The sequence below is a fragment of the Bos taurus genome, chromosome 11 (genome assembly GCF_002263795.3).
Source record: "Bos taurus isolate L1 Dominette 01449 registration number 42190680 breed Hereford chromosome 11, ARS-UCD2.0, whole genome shotgun sequence".
Taxonomy (NCBI): Eukaryota; Metazoa; Chordata; class Mammalia; order Artiodactyla; family Bovidae; genus Bos; species Bos taurus.
The window spans coordinates 25,494,931-25,515,705 of NC_037338.1; the positions used below are offsets into that span (position 1 = coordinate 25,494,931).

General features: G+C 51.1%; 2 protein-coding genes across 7 annotated transcripts in view; both read right to left on the reverse strand.

Annotated features, from left to right (window-relative positions):
* Positions 1 to 11,601: 11,601 nt before the first annotated feature.
* Positions 11,602 to 15,814, reverse strand: ZFP36L2 (ZFP36 ring finger protein like 2). The gene is made up of 2 exons (NM_001191191.2): positions 15,463 to 15,814; positions 11,602 to 14,970 (listed from the first exon to the last, which is right to left on the reverse strand). Exons 1-2 carry the CDS (start codon positions 15,511 to 15,513, stop codon positions 13,564 to 13,566), a joined length of 1,458 nt encoding a protein of 485 aa, NP_001178120.2. The 5' UTR covers positions 15,514 to 15,814; the 3' UTR covers positions 11,602 to 13,563.
* A 3,617-nt stretch (positions 15,815 to 19,431) lies between these two features.
* The window catches only part of THADA (THADA armadillo repeat containing), a 335,311-nt gene continuing 333,967 nt past the window's right edge, over positions 19,432 to 20,775 (reverse strand). For all 6 annotated transcript variants that reach the window (XM_015473463.3, XM_024999384.2, XM_010810013.4 and 3 more), the window contains one exon: positions 19,432 to 20,574. In XM_015473463.3, the coding sequence (XP_015328949.1) occupies positions 20,179 to 20,574 (396 nt within the window). In that variant the 3' untranslated portion in view covers positions 19,432 to 20,178. The remainder of the gene's footprint in view (positions 20,575 to 20,775) is intronic.

A 20,775-nucleotide genomic window follows, 5' to 3' on the forward strand; every position in this document is an offset into this window, starting at 1 on the left:
TTTGTTCATCTGTGAGAGAGTGGTAGAGACAGCTCTGCCAAGGATATGAGCAGGTGAGCTGTGAGTCCACACTGACTCAGTGCAGAGGGATGTGCTCCGTGCCAGGCAGAGGCCTATGGGACAGAGACCCCCATCCCCAAAGGCTTTAATAGAGAGCAGCTCTGGTGGTAAGGAAGGTAGCGTACTTTATTTGTAGGGGGTGCATGGCCTACAGCAGGCCCAGGAGGAGCCCAGGGAGACCCTTTGGTCTGTCCTCTGGGCCCAGATCAAGAGCTGGGGATGTCCACCCCTGTAGAGCTTCTGTGACCCCCGGCCTTGGACTCCTTGGCCTCCATGATCACCCCTTCACAGGCCAGCCCACAGGGCTTGAGGTGGTGGGACTGGAGGGCCGGAAGGGCTGTGCTGTCCAGGGCCTGCCTGTGGCGGGTGAGGGACAGGCCCAGCATGCTGTTTACATTTTCCCTCCTTTCCTTCTGGTGGCCCTGCTGGCCGGCGGTTATACCACTGCGGTTTGTTGGCCCCAGGGAGTGCCTCCCTTACATAACCCCTGACACAACGGCCCCTGACACACACACACACACACACACACACACTGACACACGCTCAGGCTCACATACTTCTGCACACATACACACTCACCCCACATGCTCTTGCTGAGATGCTCCTCCACAGTCGCACATCCTCAGTGGGCAATGCTCTTGTCTTGGGAGAATTTTTACGGGCTCCCCGCCACCAACCACAGTCACATGGATGGGGCCTCTCCACTGGGTTCAGGGGGACAGTCTTCCCACCTCCTGGCCCTCAAGTCCCAGGTGCCCTGAGCCAGGGGGACTGATCCAGGCCTGCCAGGGGCTCCTGGGTGACAGCCTCAGTCTTTGGCTCCAGCTCAACGGGGGATAGAGGTGGACAAAGGTGAGCTGCCCTCTGAGAGCCTGGGGGTGCGGGGAGTTGGGGCTCAACATGGGAAGAACTGAGAACAGGACTGGGAGACAGAAAGAGCAGACCCCAGGGGACAGCCCCTGTTACCTGGACTCCAAAAAACCTCAGTCCAGGCACACAGGGAACAAACAGGGGTGGGAATGGCCTTGGAGGCTCAGAGCTGGGCTGGGGGTGGGGAGGGAGGGATGTAGTGGGACATTTTGGGGGCATTTCTGTGATGGCCGGTTTCAAGCTTTTAAGTGCCCATTGCCCTCTGCAGGGGTCCCCAACCTCTGAGATCTAGTGCCTGATGATCTGCCGTGGAGCTGACATAATAATAATAGGAATAAAGTGCACAATAAAGGTCATGCGCGTGAATCATCCCGAAACCACTGCCCTCCCGGATCTGTGGAAAAACTGTCTTCCACGAAACCAGTCCCTGGTGCCAAAATGTTTGGGAATCTCTGCTCTACACATGCGCTAGCCTGCAGCTCAGCAATGCTGCCTCCACGAATTCATCTGAGGCAAAGATTCACCCAAAAGTCTGTGAGTAAGCATGTTTGTGCTGCATTGCTCGTGAAAAAGTGAAAAAGTCCAGGGCCTTGGTGGCTGCCACCAAGCCCTCCCTCCTACCCTGGGTGGGTACCATGCTTCCATTAGAGAACATGCTGGTGGGCTGACTGAGGAGGGAGGGTCCATGGCCAGGGTGGTAAGTGTGACCCTGCTCTGTGAACTGAAGTGTGCACGAGCTTGTAGAGATATAGTCACACAGTCAAAGCCTCAGGAAGGCCTCACCCAAAGCAGCTACTGTGTGGTCAGCTGTGCCGAGTGGGGCTGAAGAGGGCGCTCTGGAGGAATGCTTCCGTTTGGACACGTTGGAACGCACCGTCTGCTGCTTGGGTACTCAGAACAAGCATGCATGAGTTTGGAACAAGAGGACAAACTCAAGAGGAGGTCATGCCTACAGTCTATCCCCCCGCCCCCGGTTCTGAAGGGCTTCGAAGCGGGTGGGGGCCGGGGTGGGGCATGCACTGTGGCCCCACCATTCATGGTCTGGGGCGGTGAGCGACTGTCTTCATTTCTCTCGAGCGGCATTTTCTTCAACTGTCAAATGGGAGTGGATGGTACCACTCTCATGGGTCGGGAGGAGCTAGTTTTGTTGCACAAACAGTCTAGGGGCCGGCCTGGGGCATGCAAGAAGGACATGACGTTCTTGCTCTGAAGGAACTTCCAGGCCAGAGAGGAAGACAGAGCCGTCAGCAGCTGGTGTCAGATCATGTGCTCAGTGCTCCTACAAAGGCCTGCACAGGGCCCTGGGGACACAGTGAGAGGTTAGATCTGAGGTTGATTTTCAGCTGAGGCAGAGGAAGTCGGGGAACATGGGGGGATGTCCCAGGGGAGCAGAGACCAGGGTGGTGAAGAGCAGTAGGCATCATCAGGCATCCATGTTCCTGGCCAGGTGAGGAGCCGTCAGGCTTGAGGCAGGGCCTGGAAGAGCATGTTTAGAAGCTTGGATTTGAGGTGGGGAGTGAGGCACCTGTCAGGGTCATAGGGCAGGAGGGGCCCAATGGCCTCGATGTTTTAGAAGTAGGCACTGGTGATGGTGGCTGGAAGGAGGAGCAGCTGGGGGCTGGATTCCCCACTGGCCAGATGAGGAAGCACCTGAGTTGCTGAGGCTGTAAAACAGACTGGGGCGGGCAGTGTCCAGGCCTGGTCAGAAAGCACAGTCCATCAGTTCAGGCAATCTGAGGGAAGGGGTGGAGGGAAGCAAGAGGAAGACTCCAAGGAGGACCCCAGGTTCTGGCGTACGTGACTGGATGGATGTGGGGTCACAGCTGTGGAGATAGACAACAGGATGGGTGGGAGTGAGGGTCTGTGCTTCTGGGGGTGGGTCCCAGGCTGCTGGGTGGGGCTGCAAGGTGCCACCAGGGGTGAGGTGAGCAGTCCCTTCATCTCTCCTCCACTGGCATTTACAGTCTATGGGACAGAGGGGCAGTTTAGGAATATTTTGGAGTCTCTTGGCTTGTGGAGGGAGGGACATCCATCAAGGGCACCATGGGTGTATCCCAGGAATTTCTTTGGCAAAGGACTAGCCCTTCAAGGGTTAGATGATAGAAGTTTCCTTCCCTGTTTGCCTTTTACTAGAATATTCCAGAATAGCAGTGTTGTCCAACAGGACTTTCTGCAATGATGGAAATGATCAGTGCAATAGCCCCCAGCTACAGCTGAGCTATATCTAGTAACTTGCTATGTGGCTAGTGCGACTTATGAAGTTTTAAATTTCAAGTTAAATGTCCATACCCACATACGGCTAGTGCCTGCATATGGGGCAGCACAAGTCTATCTAGAATTTCTAAAGGAAGGCAGTGGTCACTCTCATCTTAAGGCCCAACTGGCTGGGTGGGTTTGCTGGCAGCAGGTGAGAGAGACTTCCTGAATCCTCTCAGACTGGGTGTCTATTTGATGGAGTGTGGAAACAACAACAAACCAAGAGAGCAGTAACAAACTGTTACATCCTACTTCCTACCTGCTGGGCTCTGTCCTTACTACTTGGGTTGACTGACTCATCTGAACTTCATGACAGCCCTGGGCGATAGGTCCGACATTTTATAAATAAATGGGGACGACAAGCCACTGGTCACGATCTCACAGTAGGCAGTAGCGAAGCTAGGCTTTGAACCTGATGGCTTCTCTGCTACCCACTCTGCTTGCCTGCCCACAGTGTCATCTGTGAGACCCTGAGTTGGGCCCTCTCCTAAGCACTTCACCCATGACATCATATTTTGACCCTCCTGGGGGCTTTGTGTAATAGAAGCTGCATGATCATCCCCATTTCAGAGATGAGGAAACTGAGGCTCAGAGTTGGCTCAGGATTATACAGGTAGGGAGTGGCTGTGAGGTGAGATCTGAACTCAGGTCTGTGGGAGCCCTGGCCTGTAGCCCCTGAAGACTGGGACCACGCATAGAGGGGTGGTGATGCCTCCCAGGAGCCCTCTCACACTCCAGGCCCTGCAGAACTTTGAGTTCCCAGGGCTGTGCTGAGTAAACTCCTGGTATGTCCACCCTGTAAACCCTCCAGGCCCTCCCTAAGGAGCCAGATGAACAGAATATCCAGACCTGATGCACTGAGCCTCTAGGCCCACAGGGTTTTAGGTCTGCTTTGGTAAGAGTCAACATTCAGCATTTTTACCAACAGCTCTACCTAGGGAGGACAGTGTCCTGGGTGGGGTCTTTTCCCAGGATTTATGTAGACACCCAGAAATTGGGAAGTCTCCAGAAGGGTCCTCCTATCCTTAGTCTTCTTATCTGTGGAATGAAAGGGCTACACTAGGTCCTGGTTTTTTAAACCTTTTTTTAGAATTAAAATTGTTTTTAGGGACTTCCTTTGTGGTCCATTGGCTAAGGCTCTGTGCTCCCAATGCAGGGGGCCTGGGTTCAATCCCTGGTCATGGAACTAGATCCCACATGCCACAATTAAGATCCTATATGCTACAATGAAGATCAAAGATCCTGCATGTCACAGCTAAGACCTAGCACAACCAAATAAATAATTTTTTTTAATTGTTTTTATAAGGAATCATTTTTTTTTTTTTTTAATCTACTTGCTACACAACCGACATCATCTTAACATGTGACTGGGGCTGTCTTACTCCCCAGCTTAAAACGCTTCAATGGCTTCCCCCTGGGGACAGTGCCTGCCCTCATAAAGCTTAGAGTCTAAGAAGGAAGGACCATATAGACATAAACACATGCGTTTAAAATATGTCAGAGGATAAAAAATGCTAGGGAAACAAATAAAGCAGGATGAGAGGTGCCAGATGGGGCTGTTGTGTTGACAGGGTGGTCTGGGTGGCCCCCTGGAAAGGTGACTACAGGAGACTGAAGAAGTGTGGAGGAGCATGACAGAGCAAATAACATATGCAAAGGTCCTGAGACAGAGAGCAGGTCCAGCATGATCATGAACCAGCAAGGAGGCCTGAGTTGGAGCAGGATGAGGGGGAGAGTCAAGGTCAGAAGGGAAAGGGCTAACGGGTGGACAGGGAGGGATAGACAAGAACCTTGTAAGGCCTAGGGAAGATTTTGAGATTTTACTCTGAGTGAGGATTTTGAGCTGAAAGGTGACTCAAACTCATTGTGTTTTAGAAGTTCAGGTGAGGCAGGACAGGGTCTACCCTGGAAAGAAATCCTGGAAGTCCTCCTGGAAATTTCTATCTGTCGATAGTGTGGGAGTAAAGCAGGAGTCTGAGAGGTAGCCTGGGATGATGTGAAGAGCCACTGCTTAGCTTCCTTTGAATTCTGCTGCAGCTTTTTCCTAGCTGTGTGGCCTCAGGCCTATGACAACTCCTCTGAGCTCAGTTTCCTCATCTTTGAAATGGGGACAGTAACAGGGCTTCAGTCTTGGCCATTGAGAATGAGTGCACAAGTGTTTTCATGTGGTCACCCATGGAGCATGCATCATTATGTAGGGGAAACAGACAATAAAAGTTATAAAAACCAATGTAGGGACTTCGTTGGCAGTCCAGTGGTTAAGATTCTGCACTTCCAATGGAGGGGACATGGATTTTATCCCTGGTTGGGGGAATTAAGATCTCACGTGCCATGTGGCGCGGCCAAATTAAAAAAACAAACAGAAAGAAAGAAAAACCAGTGTATCACTTTGGAAAATAGAATTAACAGTTCCTCCAAAACTTAAATGGGAGTTACCATATGATCCAGCAATTCTACTTCTGGCTATATAACCAAAAGAACTGAAAACATGTTCACACAAAAATTTGTATATCAATGTTCACAGCAGTATAATTCAATAATAGCCAAAAGGTGGAAAACAACTCCAATGTCTATCAACTGATGAGTGAAAAACAAAAGGCTTTTATTCCTAGAATGGAATATTATCTTGTCGTACAAAAGAATGAAGGCTGATTCAACATGAATGAACCTTGAAAATAAGCACACTCTGTGAAGGCAGGAATGGCGTGCATCAGTTCACCTCTGTTCCTGCAGCGCCGGCATGCACCAGACAAGCGAGAACGATCTGTGGGATGAATGAAAGGTCCCGGACAGCATCCCAAGGCCGTGGAAGGGAGCCAGGCTGCCTGTCTGACTCACACGAGCCCAGGCCCTCAGCAATATATGCCTTCTTCCCTGTGGCACCTGGGATTTCCATGTTCACAATGCATCACCTTGAGAGTCTAGACATCCTGTGGATACGTTGGCCTGTCTGGCCCTGAAGCTTCAACAGTAGCCAGGCCAGGGAGAAATAACCAGGATCACCTACCTATCCATGTACCTTAGCCACATTCGTCTCCTCTGGGGTGCACCCGTTCACTTAGTGATGCAGGTGAACAAATAGCAGGCCACCAAGGGCCCACAGCCCTTCTCCAGTGGCGCGGGGCTCAGAGACTGTTTGCGAGCTGGCCCTCCCTCCAGCCACTCCAGGGGCGGTGGGACTTGATAAGACAAGGCCCTGGGCCTACATTTCAAAGGGTCTCCTCTCCTCATAAAACTGGCACCAGGCCCAGTGGAGAGGTCACAGGCCACCCCACAGCTTGGTCCGGCCTCCTACAGAAGGGTCATGGGGAATTCTGCATTTCATCAAATATTGTGGGGGCCATGGAGTTGTATTTGCAAATCATTTTAATTAGCCAGAAACTAGGAGTTTAATAAGTGGAAAACAGAGAACTTTCCAAGGCCACAGCTGGGAAACACTTGCTTTTTAAAAAAAATTCCGCCTGGCTTCCCAGGCCAGCTAAACACCCTGACAGGAGGGCCCGACTGCCAGAGGAATCCACAAGGAAAACAAAGCTTATTTTTAGAGAAATATTTTAAAACTCGGTTTCAGCCGAGCTCAGGAGTTTTCTTGTCTAAAATCCTTAATATCTTTCCTTCTATTTCAGTGCTGCCTCTCACCCCAGAGGGCACAAGAACTTGTATCTGACAAGAGCTATTTCTGCAACAGATGAAAATAAAAGGGCCCCTCCCCCGGCCAACCAGAGAATTAATTGTTTCTAAATACGTCCCTGCAGTCAGGCCCAGGAGGCCTGTCCCTGGCAGGTGTGAGCAGCCATAAACTGGGTCTGGGGTCCCTGCAGGCTGAAGCCAGTCTGCCACCCTCCCACTCAGCCTTGTTCTACCCACTGCCCTGCAGGAAACCGGTGACAGCCTGGCTGCCATTTCCGGGTTTTGAAAACAGTTTTCAACTTGAAAGACGCCTGTGATAAAGGACTGCTTTTCCTCGGAAGGTGCTGTTAACTTTCCACCCCAACAGAGACACTCACACTCCATCACACAGACATGTCCAGATCCAAACATACAGCAACACCCCCAGATCCTTCCCCACACCCCACAGACCCACACACCTAGCCACAGAGCAACAGCTGCACAGACACACTCACTCACAGCAACAGGCAGGCACACCCAAACCCAGCCACACTCACATTCAGATACACACACACAGCAACAGACACACTGAAACCCATACAGGGCAACAGACACGCTGAAACCTGTACCCACACACAGACACACACACACAGAGCAACCGACACGCTGAAACCTACACTCGCACAGATATAGATACATACCTACACACACACACAAAGCAAGACACATTCAAACCTATACCCACATTCACACACACATACACAGAGCAACAGACACACCCAAACCCACACCCACACTCACAGATTTCCATACCCACTCATCAACTCTCACACCCTGCAGACATACATACCTCACAAATATCACAAATGTAACAGATCCATTCACCCCACAGTTTCAGCCACATAGACCAGTATTCTACAGCAACCCCCCACACAGACACAGACCCCTGACATAAAGCAATACCATGCCCGTGTATACGCCCAGCCAGAGAGACAAGGACCCAGAAACACCCTCCATGTGGATACCCTCTCAAAAGACTTCCTTCCACACATACAGATACACCCTTAGATACATATCCACACTCATACACTCTCCAGGTCCAGCAAAAACTGTCAGGAGAGGTTGGGAGAACCCACCTAGGCAGCAATGGACCTGGAGGTGCTATGGCTTCCTGCTGCCTCCGGTGGGGGGGCCCTTCCCACCAGGCTCTGACTCCTCCCTGACCCTCCCTCTTTTCCTCCCTCCCTCCTGGCCTTGCCAGCAGCAAAAATTGGAAATGCCCTGGATGGCTACATCCCCCAGAAAGGGAACAAGAAAAAATAAACACAGTTCAATGATGTAACAACAATGGAGAATAGCTACAGGCTCTTGATAGAAGGCTATATGCAGGTCAGGAAGCAACAGTTAGAACTGGACATGGAACAACAGACTGGTTCCAAATAGGAAAAGGAGTAGGTCAAGGCTGTATATTGTCACCCTGCTTATTTAGCTTCTATGCAGAGTACATCATGAGAAATGCTGGACTGGAAGAAGCACAAGCTGGAATCAAGATTGCTGGGAGAAATATCAATAACCTCAGATATGCAGATGACACCACCCTTATGGCAGAAAGTGAAGAGGAACTAAAGAGCCTCTTGATGAAAAAGTGAAAGAAGAGAGTGAAAAAGTTGGCTTAAAGCTCAACATTCAGAAAACTATCATGGCATCTGGTCCCATCACTTCATGGGAAATAGATGGAGAAACAGTGGAAACAGTGTCAGACTTTATTTTTGGGGGCTCCAAAATCACTGCAGATGGCGACTGCAGCCATGAAATTAAAAGACGCTTACTCCTTGGAAGGAAAGTTATGACCCAACTAGATAGCATATTGAAAAGCAGAGATGTTACTTTGCCAACAAAGGTCCGTCTAGTCAAGGCTATGGTTTTTCCAGTGGTCATGTATGGATGTGAGAGTTGGACTGTGAAGAAAGCTGAGCGCTGAAGAATTGATGCTTTTGAACTGTGGTGTTGGAGAAGGCTCTTGAGAGTCCCTTGGACTGCAAGAACATCCAACCAGTCCATCCTAAAGGAGATCAGTCCTGGGTGTTCATTGGAAGGACTGATGCTAAAGCTGAAACTCCAGTACTTTGGCCTCATGCTAAGAGTTGACTCATTGGAAAAGACCCTGATGCTGGGAGGGATTGGGGGCAGGAGGAGAAGGGGATGACAGAGGATGAGATGGCTGGATGGCATCACCAACTCGATGGACATGAGTCTGGGTGAATTCCGGGAGTTGGTGATGGACAGGGAGGCCTGGCGTGCTGCAATTCATGGGGTCGCAAAGAGTCAGACACGACTGAGTGACTGAACTGAATTGAAGCCTGGCTGCTTACCAGGGGCAGTGTAAGCTCCCATGAACTCAAAGGCCAGGGAAGATGCAGAGACCCAACTTCTGCTTTCAAGATGTGGCCAGAGTTTGCCACACTCTTGAGGCCGTATCTGTCCTCACTTTTGTCACCTAGAGTACAATGACAATCAAATGCCTGGAGACAGTTCCCTTCCAGGTTCAAATGCTCTCTTGTGGGCTTACTCTCTGCATACATTTAGCCTGGAGGTTTCTGAGACCCCCAGGCCAACTTCACCAGCGAGCATCCCAGTGCTGGGCCAGATCTGCAGCCGAGAGCTATGCCTGTTTGTCCTTCCCACCTTGGGCCCTCCAGGCCGGGTCCTTTCATGTGGGTTCCTGAACCATGGCAGGGCGCACAATCCTCCATCTATTCCCAACGGTGGGTGCAGAGCTTTGGCCTTCTCAACAGTATTTTTGTGTGCCCCCACCGCCCCCGTTTCATACACTCAGCAGTGTGTTCAGACAGTGAGGGGGTGGGCAGTATCTACATGCATGCAGCCAGTCTCAGAAATAATTTAGAAAGTGACGTACACTAATTGGGCTGCTTAAAAAATACCTTAGTTTTTAACAGCTAGTGGAAACGCTGCTATCGAGCCATTCTCAACATCATCATGCTCTGGGCTCATTTTCACAACTAACTACAAAAGAATTTTACCTTGGGTATAAGACAGGAGTTAGTTTTGGTTCCACTCCCCGTCCTGTGATAGGAATCCTGGCTTGTTCTTACTTGCAGTTTTTACTTCAAGTTCCCTTAATTTACAAGGAAACTTGTCTAAGGGTGATCCAGCAATAGTAGAGCGTTTTGTTTGCTGTTAATTCCAGCCGCTGCAGGAAGACAATGACCCCCATACCCTCCACTGATCTGCAGCAAGAGGAAATTTCTGAATGATCCCCCCCCACACACACCCCCGCAGCTTTGCATGCTCCACTGGGTCTAAAATACAAAACATCAGCTCCTAGCAGTTGGGCTTTCAAACAAACCGATTTTTAAAAATGAATGTGGCTTACCCCAAAAAGAAGTTGAACGTTCCAGTTGATCAAAAAGTACTTGTTTAGGAAAATCAGTTTTGGAATGAAGTGGAAACAAGGCCTTTGAAATGCAGTTTGGCCCTACATAACACCACATTTTAGACTTTTCCTTGCCATTGCACATTCTTTATGGTAAAGAGGACTCTGAGCCCGCAGGGTCTTCACCCATCCAATCCTCCAGGGCCGCAAGCTTCCCTTCCCCCACAGCTGAAGCTTTCAGCCAGGGGCCAGGCATTTGGGAGAACTTATAAATTGTTCCCGATCCCCTTTGGCAGCATGCGCCCAGCACCAAAACGCTCCAGTTAACACCAGTGCAATCAGTTAGCGTGAAGCAGCTGCTCAAGGCCTGGCGGGCTCCACTGATCACCCCCACCCAACCAGCCTCAGCTGTGAGACTCAGGAGACCCCAGTGAACACAGGGTCAAGGGGTTGGGAGTACGGGTGATGGAAGCCAGTTGCTGTAGATGAGGAAACAAACTTTTGCTAAAGCTCTTATTTACTTTGGAAAAAGTGAGAATCAAAAAGTGAACTGTGTGTGTGTTAGGGGTGGGTGAGGGGTAGAGAAGGAAAAACAGGAATTGATTTATGAAGCACATTTTCAAGCTTTAAAGCCATTGTAGGAAAGAACCATACTCAGGTTTTGTTCAGTTGTGTGAGAATCAGAAGAGAAATTGAAAGCTTTTTTTTTTTCCTTGCTTTTTTCCAGACCTGGGTTGAATTTGCTTTCTGGCCGCTTATAGTAGTCTCAAGCACAGACACTAATCCTTTTGCATAAATAACGTGTGTGCTCACTCCCAGAGGAAGCTGTCCACATAAACAAACACTACCCAGATATAAGTTTAACTTGTTTAATCTTCCTTCTCTTTCCGTCCTCAGCACAACCAGGCTTTCCAAGGTCCAGGCCAAACCCTGGTTCTCTGGCCCAGAAAGGCTGGGCTTTAACTTCCCGCCCCCAATTCAGCCAGGGGCTGGCAAGACCATCCTCACCCAAGCAGTTCAGTTTCACGGGCGTCCCACTGGAAAAAAAAAAAAAAAATCAGACCTTCAGCTGCCACTGCAGACACGTGATCGCTTGGTGACTCACAGGCGGGCCACACCCCTCAGGCCTCCCAACCAGGACCTGCTACCAGTCAGCCAACTCGGGGATGCATCTTATTAGCAAAGGGAACAGCTAGCTAAACTAATGCCCTTGACAGTCTAAATTACTTTCAGCTAAAAGAACTTGCTATTAAAACATATAGGGAGACAAGCTCTTCAAAACTCAGGCTCTGCAGCCCTCTAAACCCTACCGCCCAACTCTCTAAGACCTGGGCAATGCCTGACAGTGGTGGGAAGCTAGAAAGCTCTATAGATATCCCCATTTTAAAAAAGGAAGCTATCTTACACATTAATACCTTTTTTTTTTCCCAAAAGTTTTATTGGGGGAAAACTACAAAACATTTACAGTACAATGTTTACAGTCACAATTTGTAGTGAACTGATTCCCCAAATATATTACAACTCAAGTTGACTTAACCTTGTTACATTCAAAATACCTACTTCTGTCAAAGTAGTCCACAATACACACATACATAGTGCTCCGACTGTACCTACGTACAAACGAACTAAAGCTACTGCTCATTCAGCTGCTGTCCAGAAAAGCATTCCTGCCTTTCCACACGGGGGAAAAAAAATAGTACAAGTTTTGGAATTTTCTGTAATTAAACAAGGCATATTCATGTACTACATACCATTTTAGCACTAAGAGGTGGCCTCTTCACTTTATATCTATATAAAAAAAAAGTGGTAAAAATCTTCTCCTTTTGTGCAGTTGAACCCATCCTACATTCAGATTCTCTCAAGCACTAATAGACAAAATACTTATTTGGTTGAGGAAAATTTAAGGCAAGTTCTGGCCCTTCCAAAGGCACTGTGAGATCACCCTCGCCCCATTATTGCTACATGTCTTTATATGCAGAGTATGTCACAGTAGAACTGGTGGAACAAGCAAACAAAAACATCTTTTGCTAATTTATAAAGTTGGAATGAGAAAAGCATACCACATGTGAGCCTGATTGCAATGTGGTCATTTTTTCTTTTAAAGTTGGATGGGCTACAACCATTATACATTCTAAGAAAAACTCGTAAGATATTCCTCAAACTACTTCCACAGCATCAAGATAGATTTCTGTAAAGAAATCATGCAATCTTTCAAAATTTACGTAAACAAGGAAAGAAATTAATGAAATAAATATTACATACAATCTCTTAAATTAAGATTTTTTTACTCATTTACAATAAAATAACCATGTGAAGTTACAAAAGGCATATATTACTGTGAAAAGAACATACACTCCACATTTTGCCGATTAATAATGGCAATCATAACTTAACATAATAAAAGAATATATATCTATTGCTTTTCATCATACTTGATAAATACAGTATGAACAAAATTTTCAATGTATACTTTTCACAAGATAATAAATAAGTTAAATAGTTTTTTTTCATATTGAGTTGTGGTGCAGTGGTGCGAATCAACTCAAAACAGCTAAAAATTCAGCAGTTATTCCCCATCAATTATGAACTAAGCTCTGCCCAAGGCTTCCAGAAAGAGCAGACAAAATGGTTCTAAATTAAACATCCACTAAGTGGTGGCAATGAAACCAGTAACCAGTATGAAACTTTGGAATGCAAGGTTTTTTTTTTTCCAGACATATATAACTTTGTTAAAAAACAAACACCTATGGAGCTGAGGTCTACTATCAAGGCATATTCTTGGCAGAATATTGGATTCTAAAAGCTTATAGGTTTATTAGCAAGGCGGTGGTTGGCTGGTTTGTTTACACTGGTCTGGGACAAACAATTAGGAAGGAACCTCTCTCAAGATAAGAGTCCTGACATCTGGACTGTAACTAATGCTTTTCAAGTGAAGATATGGAATGGTGGTTGATAGCTGCTGGTGCTGGGTTGATTTTTCCTAAAATCCCAAACTCATCGGAGACCTAAAAAAGTTTGTTGTTTGTTTGGTTTTTGTTCTATTCGCATCACAACTGCTCTGTTGTGAGTCTTTTGTTCATCAATACAAAAAGTTCGTTGGCTTTTTTCCCGCTCAACAAGAATGAAACTTCGTAATAATAATAAAAATAATAATAATAATAAAAAAACAAAAAACGAAGAGGGAACCGAAAGGGGAGGGGTGGGGGCCCCTCCCGGCACTCAAGTTCGAGTCCAAGTGCTCGGCACAGCCTGCAGTCTGCTTGTGGCCGATGTCACCCCCCACACTCCCGTGGCCCCCTGCCCCTAAGCAGGGGCACCCTCCAACACCCCCAGAACGGCCTTCCCTTCCTCCTCCTCACTGGCGCCCTCTTGCCTCAGTCGTCGGAGATGGAGAGGCGGCTGAAGATGGGTAGGCGGCGACCTGGGTCAAGGCCGGGGGACTCAGAGCCGCTGAGGCTGCCCGAGCTCAGGGAGCCGCTCAAGTAGCTGTCGCGGTCCGACAGCGAGTCTGGGGGGCTAGGGGGCGCGTCGAACACCGGCGACTCGGACAGGCGGCGTGGCAACTGGAAGCTGAAGGGCGGCGAGGGCGGCGCGGCGGCGCTGGCAGGGAGGGGCGCGCTGGGCGGCGCCGGGGGCTGCGCGGGGGGCACCAGGCCCTGCTGCTGCTGTTGGCTGCGATAGTAGGCGGCAGCAGCCACGGCGGCGAAGTTGTGGGTCTGGATGGCCAGCGGCGTGATGAGGCTGCTCAGCTCCGGGCCGAAGGCGAAGGCGTTGTTGGCGCACGAGGCCGACGAGCAGGTGGCGCAGGGTGCGCCGGGTGCGAGCAAGTCCTCGGCGCCCCCGGTGCCGTACAGCAGCGCGGCCGCCGCCGCGGCCGCGCAGCACGTAGGGGCGCCGGAGGGCGTGGAGGCTGCCGAGGCCGAGGAGCAGGACGAAGCGGACGACGAGCAAGACGAGGCCGAGGAGCAGGAGGGTGGCGGCGGCGTGCGCGACGTGGGGCTGTCGAGAAGCAGGGGCGACTCTAGGCCCCCAGGGGGCTGGTGGTGGCCCGACGGGAAGCCCGAGAAGCTGAGGCTATGGTGCAGCTTGGGCCGCGGTTCCCGCGGGAAGCCTAGGTGCAGCGCATCGCGGGCGCTGAAGGTGCGCAAGTCCCCGGAGGCGCCCCCGGACGGCGCGGGTCGCCGCTCATCAGCGTTGTGGATGAAGTGGCAGCGCGGCCCGTAGGGGCAGAAGCCGATGGTGTGGAAGGTGCGGCACAGCTCGGTCTTGTACTTGGGGTGCCGCGTCAGGCTGCGCAGCTCGTGGAAGCCGTGTGCGAACTGGCACTTCTCGCCGTACTTGCAGGTGCCACTCTCCTCGAAGGGCCGGCACAGCTCAGTTTTGTAGCGCGTCGAATTGATCTGGGAGCCGCCGCCCCCCTTCTGCTGTTGCTGCAGGTGCAGGAGGTGCTGGCTGCGCTCCCCGTTCTCGCTGAACGAGCGGTCCCGGAATTTGTTCTCCTTGTTCAGCAGGGCGGTGCCGCCGCCCCCCGACGGCTCCTTGAGGGTGCCGTAGGAGGCCGAGCCGCCGGCCGCCGCGCTACCGTTAGCCGCGCCCGGGAACTTGGGCGAGCAGCTGCCGGGGCTAGGCGCGGGGTGGGCGAGCGCGTGCAGGTTGCTGGCCGAGTGCCGTCGGAGGAAGCCCGGCGTGAAGCCCGAGCTGGGGGCGGTGGCCACGGGTGTCCCCACCGCCTTCTTGTCCAGCATGTTGTTCAGATTGAGGTTGGCCAGGGATTTCTCCGTCTGCCAAGAGGAGGGGAGCGGGGAAGAGATGAAAAGGGAGGAGGGAAGAGTTGGGGCGAGTTGCGGAGTAGCCACTACCAGCCCTCCGATTCTTTTTCTTTTTCGGATCTCGATTCGGCCCAACTTCCACCCTTAAACGCGCACAAGAATCAAGTTCGCACTGGGAGGAGCCGGACTCTCCCACCCTAGGCCGCCCTGCGGCGCGACATGTGATCCTCAGCCGTGGGCCGCAGGCCTGGGCGGCGCAAATCCCGTCCGGGAAGCCCCGGGCAGCGTGGCTGTGGTCAGCTGCGGAGAAACTAACAGCTACAGCGACTCCCTTCTGCCTTTCCTCCCAGCTGCTCCTTCTCCCCGCCCACAAGGCTCGAGCAACAGTGCAAACTCTGGGATTTTTCCCCAATCTAAAAAAGTCAGAGCGGGAAGAGAACCCCCAAAGCCGAGGACAGAAGGCCAAGCCTGAGAACTCGAAGGGCTCCCTGCTCACCCGCGTACCTTGCACAAGAAGTCGATATCGTAGAAGGCGGACAGAAGTGTGGTCGACATGTTTCTGGATCCTCTAATGGTCGGAGCTGGAAACTGGGAGATCCGGAGGAGCCCTCGGGGCGGCGCGGCCGGGCCCGAGCCACGACGAGTAACGGGCGAGGGGCGAGGAAGGGACCGAAAGTTTGCTGGGGGCCGAGAAAAGAGGGAGCGGGGGCAGCAGCGTGGACTGGGTTTGAGGGTGCCCGGGAGTGCGGAGTTGGGGGGAAAGAAGAATTAAGCTAGAGCGCACCTCCGCGCCCCGGGGTGCCCGGCCCGCCCCCCCCGCGCGGAGCCGACGGCAGCTCGCGGACTGGTGGAACTCAGCGGCCCGCGAGCGCGCGCCCTATATAGAGCCCCCGGAGCGCGGCCGCTCCGGGGCGGGCGTGCCAGGGGAGGGGACAGAACGCTGACCCCGCCGGGGTCTCCAGGCAACGCCGCCCGCCCGCTGGCGGACGTCAGGAGCCTTCCTGGCCTCCCATTGGCCGCCGCCAATTTTTTTCCTCTGGGGGAGGGGACGGAGAGGCCTCGGGGCGGGGCTGGCCGCCTTGGGCGCCCGGGGCGGCGTGGAGATCTCGGCCCAGATGGGTGCTGCTGGTTGGTGGCGGGAAGATACGGCTCCCTTCCTCTGGGGCTGTTCTGTCGGAAATCCCCAGCACGTCTAACGTGGTTGGGTTTCTGCAGCCCTGAACGTGTCTTTCCCCGCCCGATCCTGCTAGGCGAAATTTCGGAGCTTTTATCTCCCACTCTTTTATACTGGGCGCGGGAATTGCAAAGTGCAAGAATATTGCAACCGTCCGCGTGGCCCGGCTGCTTTGCAAAGGGTCCTCTGGCCGGGGGGGCGGGGACTTTGGGCCCTAGTTTAATGGGTGGTGGCTGCGTCCCGACTGCACGTGGAGATGCGGTGGGGGTGGGGGCGGGAGCGGCCACGCGGGCGGCCGCCTGGGCAGTCTCTCCCGGAGGAGCCTGGGCCCGTTTCTCCGCCCCTCTTCCCGCCCAGACTGCAGTAAACAGGGCTTGAATGCCGAGGCCTGCCGGGCAGGGCTGAGTGTCTGAGGACAAGGCGCTGGCTTTGCTAATCACATCACAAGACCTTGAGCCAGGGCCAAAGTCGCAGAGTGGCGCGGGGCGTCCCGGGCGGGAGAGCCGGCTGGGAGGACGGGAGGAAAGGCCGGGAGAGCCGCGCAGGCATGGAGGCCACTTCCCGCCGCCTTGTCCGTCTGCTGGTCTGTCCGGCTTTCCCCAGTCTTCCTGGGGGTCGAGGTACAGCTGCCAGCCGAGGCTCCCGTCCGCGGCAGCCTTGGCCTGGCGCGCCTTCCTAGACCCTCCCTAGCCGTTCAGGGCGCCGCGCCCTTCCTTAGCTCGTCCTGGGTTGCGAGCTCCCGCTGAGGCCGACTTTCAGCCAGGCAAGGCTGGGCACCGATGATTCCCCTAGTGGGCTCTCCTTACCTTCTCTTGCCAGTCCCACACCCCAGAAGCCTGCATTGATATAAGATTTTGCCAGCCGGTGCCCTCTGGGTGCGAGGCAGACACCACCCCGCCCCAGCACCCAGTGAGGCTTAAGCCGCTGTCAGATCTGGGGTCCGGTCCAGGACACTTCTCCGCAGACGCTGCCTCTGAAAGGCTGGAATCCGGCCCATGATTTCGCACACCTGGCAGCCTAGGCTGTTACTGGGCCTAAATTGGAAGGTCCAGTACCTGCCAGGGAAAGAAGCTCCCGCGACCCACGCCCCCTTGCCCAGTTGATCTTATTTCTGGCTGTGTATCCTTGTGCTTATTTACATTCCGCTGCACTCACTCCCTCTCTCAATACCCTGGGAAGGAATGAACTAGGCCTGTCTCTCAGGAAACCAACTCCTTCAAGTTCAGCTTGCATGCAGAGCCAACTGCTGGACTCTCCACCCATCCAGGGTGCTTGAGCCAGGGCAGGGCTGCAAGGACTTCAGGATCAGAAACATAGGGCTGGAGTTCAGACTCCTTCCCTTATAAACCACATGGTTTTAGACAAATCACATAATCACTTGGGCACCTGGGTTTCCTTGTAAAACTAACATAATTCCTGCTTTACTAATATATCACCTTTTGTCAAGGTGCCAATGCAAATGAGTTATCTGTTATGGTGTTTAAAAGATAAACAAGTGTATTCCATCTTATTAAATTGACAAAGCAAAAAAATGGAGCAAGTCAGACCTCCGGATCAAGGCTAGATGGGTGAAGGTCCACAGAATGGTGAATGTAGAGCTGAGAGGGCACCAGATCTCGGACCCTCCAGCTTGGAGCCAAGGGCAGTGACCTCAGAAGAAGTGACTAGTCTCACCACCCAGCCTACACTGATCGTTAGACAAGGCTGGGCATTCGTGGCGGACACTTGTAGCCTAGAATACCCAAGAACCCTGACCCTGTTTTTGTTCCTTATTGAAATGAACCCAAACGCAAAGAGTTTGAGGATGGCTCTGACAGTGGGGTATTCTGAATTGCCCTGGGAATGCATCAGCAAAGTGCGAAACAGCCATTTCCCAGGCCACCACCCCTGCTATTGAGGGTCAGTGACGAGATTTCACATACAAAAACCAGTGGAAACATGTGCCTCTCCTGTACTCCCAAGCTGGTGACAGCCAGCCAAGATCAAAATCTGGGGTAAGTCCCAGTCAACACCTATGAGAACACCCACTTTGCGAGTTGGGTAGAAGACTTTGGGGCTTGTATGCAAACATGCTATGGTACATGCTTTGGTACAGAGTACCTGCTGGTAAAAATATTTTTATTATTATAGAACTGCTTTTATTTCATTTTAAATGGAGAAAAAGGGTATGCTGGCCTTTTCCAGTGAGCTGTTTATTAGAGCCAGTTTCATAATTATTCTACCATGGTTATCATTATGTTGTACCAACAATTACCTGACTTCTCACCAGCCGTGTCTTCTCAGAACAAAAAGAAATGTTAAGCTGGCAACTTTCCATCAAGTGTGGGATACACAGATGCCTAACCAGGTAATTAATTCAGGATCACAACAAACACATTTTGAGCTGAATAGTGCAAAACCACCAGGGAATTTCCTGTTCTTTTTAGGACAAAACTTTGGACACTAAATTAACTTCTTTCCATGCCTCTTCCTACAGCTCTTTACTAGTAGGCTCTATTTATTTAGTGTTAGGTGGTTTTCTTTCAAAGAGAAACAAATTATATTTGAAATATAAATCTTTCTGCAGTAGGAAATGATCATATCAAACCCTCTTCCCTCTAAACTGCCTGATCAAACCCTCAAACATCAATAAAATAATTATAACTGGTTGCTCACCTGTGAAGTATTTTAAAATATTTAGACTCTAAAAGCTGAACCAAGTGTACATTCAATTACTGAAATGGTTTCTTCAGATAACTAGGATGAAGTGGACGTGGATGAGGTTATGACCTATCCAAGCTATGAGTTTCAAGATAACTGTCTTTGAGTGACACTCTGAAATTACAAATTAAAAACGGTAAGCCAGGAGAAGGCAATGGCACCCCACTCCAGTACTCTTGCCTGGAAAATCCCATGGATGGAAGAGCCTGGAAGGCTGCAGTCCATGGGGTCGCTACTAGTCGGACACGCCTGAGCGTCTTCACTTTCACGCATTGGAGAAGGAAATGGCAACCCACTCCAGTGTTCTTGCCTGGAGAATCCCAGGGACGGGGGAGCCTGGTGGGCTGCTGTCTATGGGGTCGCACAGAGTCGGACACGACTGAAGCGACTTAGCAGCGGCAGCGAAAAACAAAATCAGCAGCAAAACGTATGCAATAGCGACACCTGCTGGGTGTCTGAGGAAGTGGGGAGGGCTGGATTTAGAAAAGCAGAAAATCCTGAGGTTTGTAGATTAAATCACTAAAATGGATAAATGTTTTCTGTGATACTAAGTAAGAATCTTTTTGTTACTGCAACCAAGAAAATGATAGTAAACAGTGTAGACATCAAATAAGTCATTTATTCTGACTCCCCTTTCCCCAGGTTCCTTCTAACAGCCAAGAGGCTATGGTTTCAGTGGGTGGTAGAATATGATTTCTTAACAATGGCACAAATACTTTTTATTGGGGGTCAAGGGGTAGGAGCTTGTAATGGCTCTTTTAATAATGAGGATGGCATGTGTAGGTCACTGAAGGCTTAAACATGCAGACAGTAAAAAACTTATTTGTAAGAAGTTAATGCTTAATTCTCCCAGGATCCAACATTTGGAACATATTTCTTACTTCACTAAAATGGAATAAAATTTGAAATTTGGACCAAGTGGGCTGTTTGCTAACTAATCCAACTCTTACAACCAGCCAAAAATGGGTGGGGGGGAAATCATATGTTAAAACCCAATTCTGTGTAGTCAATTCAGAGAAAAATGCAGGCTGGCTCTGGTTGGACATTGGAGGTCCTGGGGGATGAGAAAGGTTAATTCAGGCCTGCAGGTGGCCTGCACCTGGGAACAGAGTCAATATTCACTGTGGTAGCCTCACTTCCTACAGTAGCTGCAATAAACGAGGCAGCCTTGAATGAATGAACCTAAGAAAAAATCCTCTGTGGGACAGAAGACTAGATTCACCAAAGGGAGGTTGGGGGACGAGGCGCGGTGTGAAGGGGAGAAGATGCTGGAGTTTCTGTTGAACACTTCCCTGTTGACTGAGTGGAGGAATAACCCACCCCACCCCAATCCCACAAATCCTTCTTCAACAAGCTGTTTTTGTTCTTGGAAGCGTTAACTGATTCGCTGCTGCAGGAGAATCCAAAGCCCTAAGAACTAGGGTGTCTTCCCCTTCCTTTCCTTCCAGAAGAGCCAGCAGCCTCAGGCAAGCCAAAGTCCTTTCCTCCCGAATGCGCAGTCTCGTGAACTCTGCGGACTTCAAAAATTCAGCAGTGGGAGGCAGCACTCTGAAGAGCTGGGAGAGGAGGTGGCATTGCTCCGACGCAGTCCTCTGAAGGTGACGGAGCATCTCGGGGCTGAGGGGATGCCAGCTGGACTGAGAAAGGAGGCGGAAGAGGTGCTTGTAGAGGTATTTCACGAAGATCAGGGTCTCGGCCCAAAAGTTGATTTCCGTTTTTTCAAACGGGTAGTCTTCTTCCACCTGAATCAGATGAAAAAGCCAAAACCCAGCCTTACGGGGGTGTTGACCCAGCCCCAGTCCAGAGCAGAGTCCTGGCTGATGCAGAAGCAGCGTGTCCCCTCCCCCATCCGACAGCGGGCCCACTTGTGCCTGTCAACACCCCTGTACACACACCACTTGCAGCCTTGAAGGTCGCCTTCTATTTTCACTCATTGTACTTCT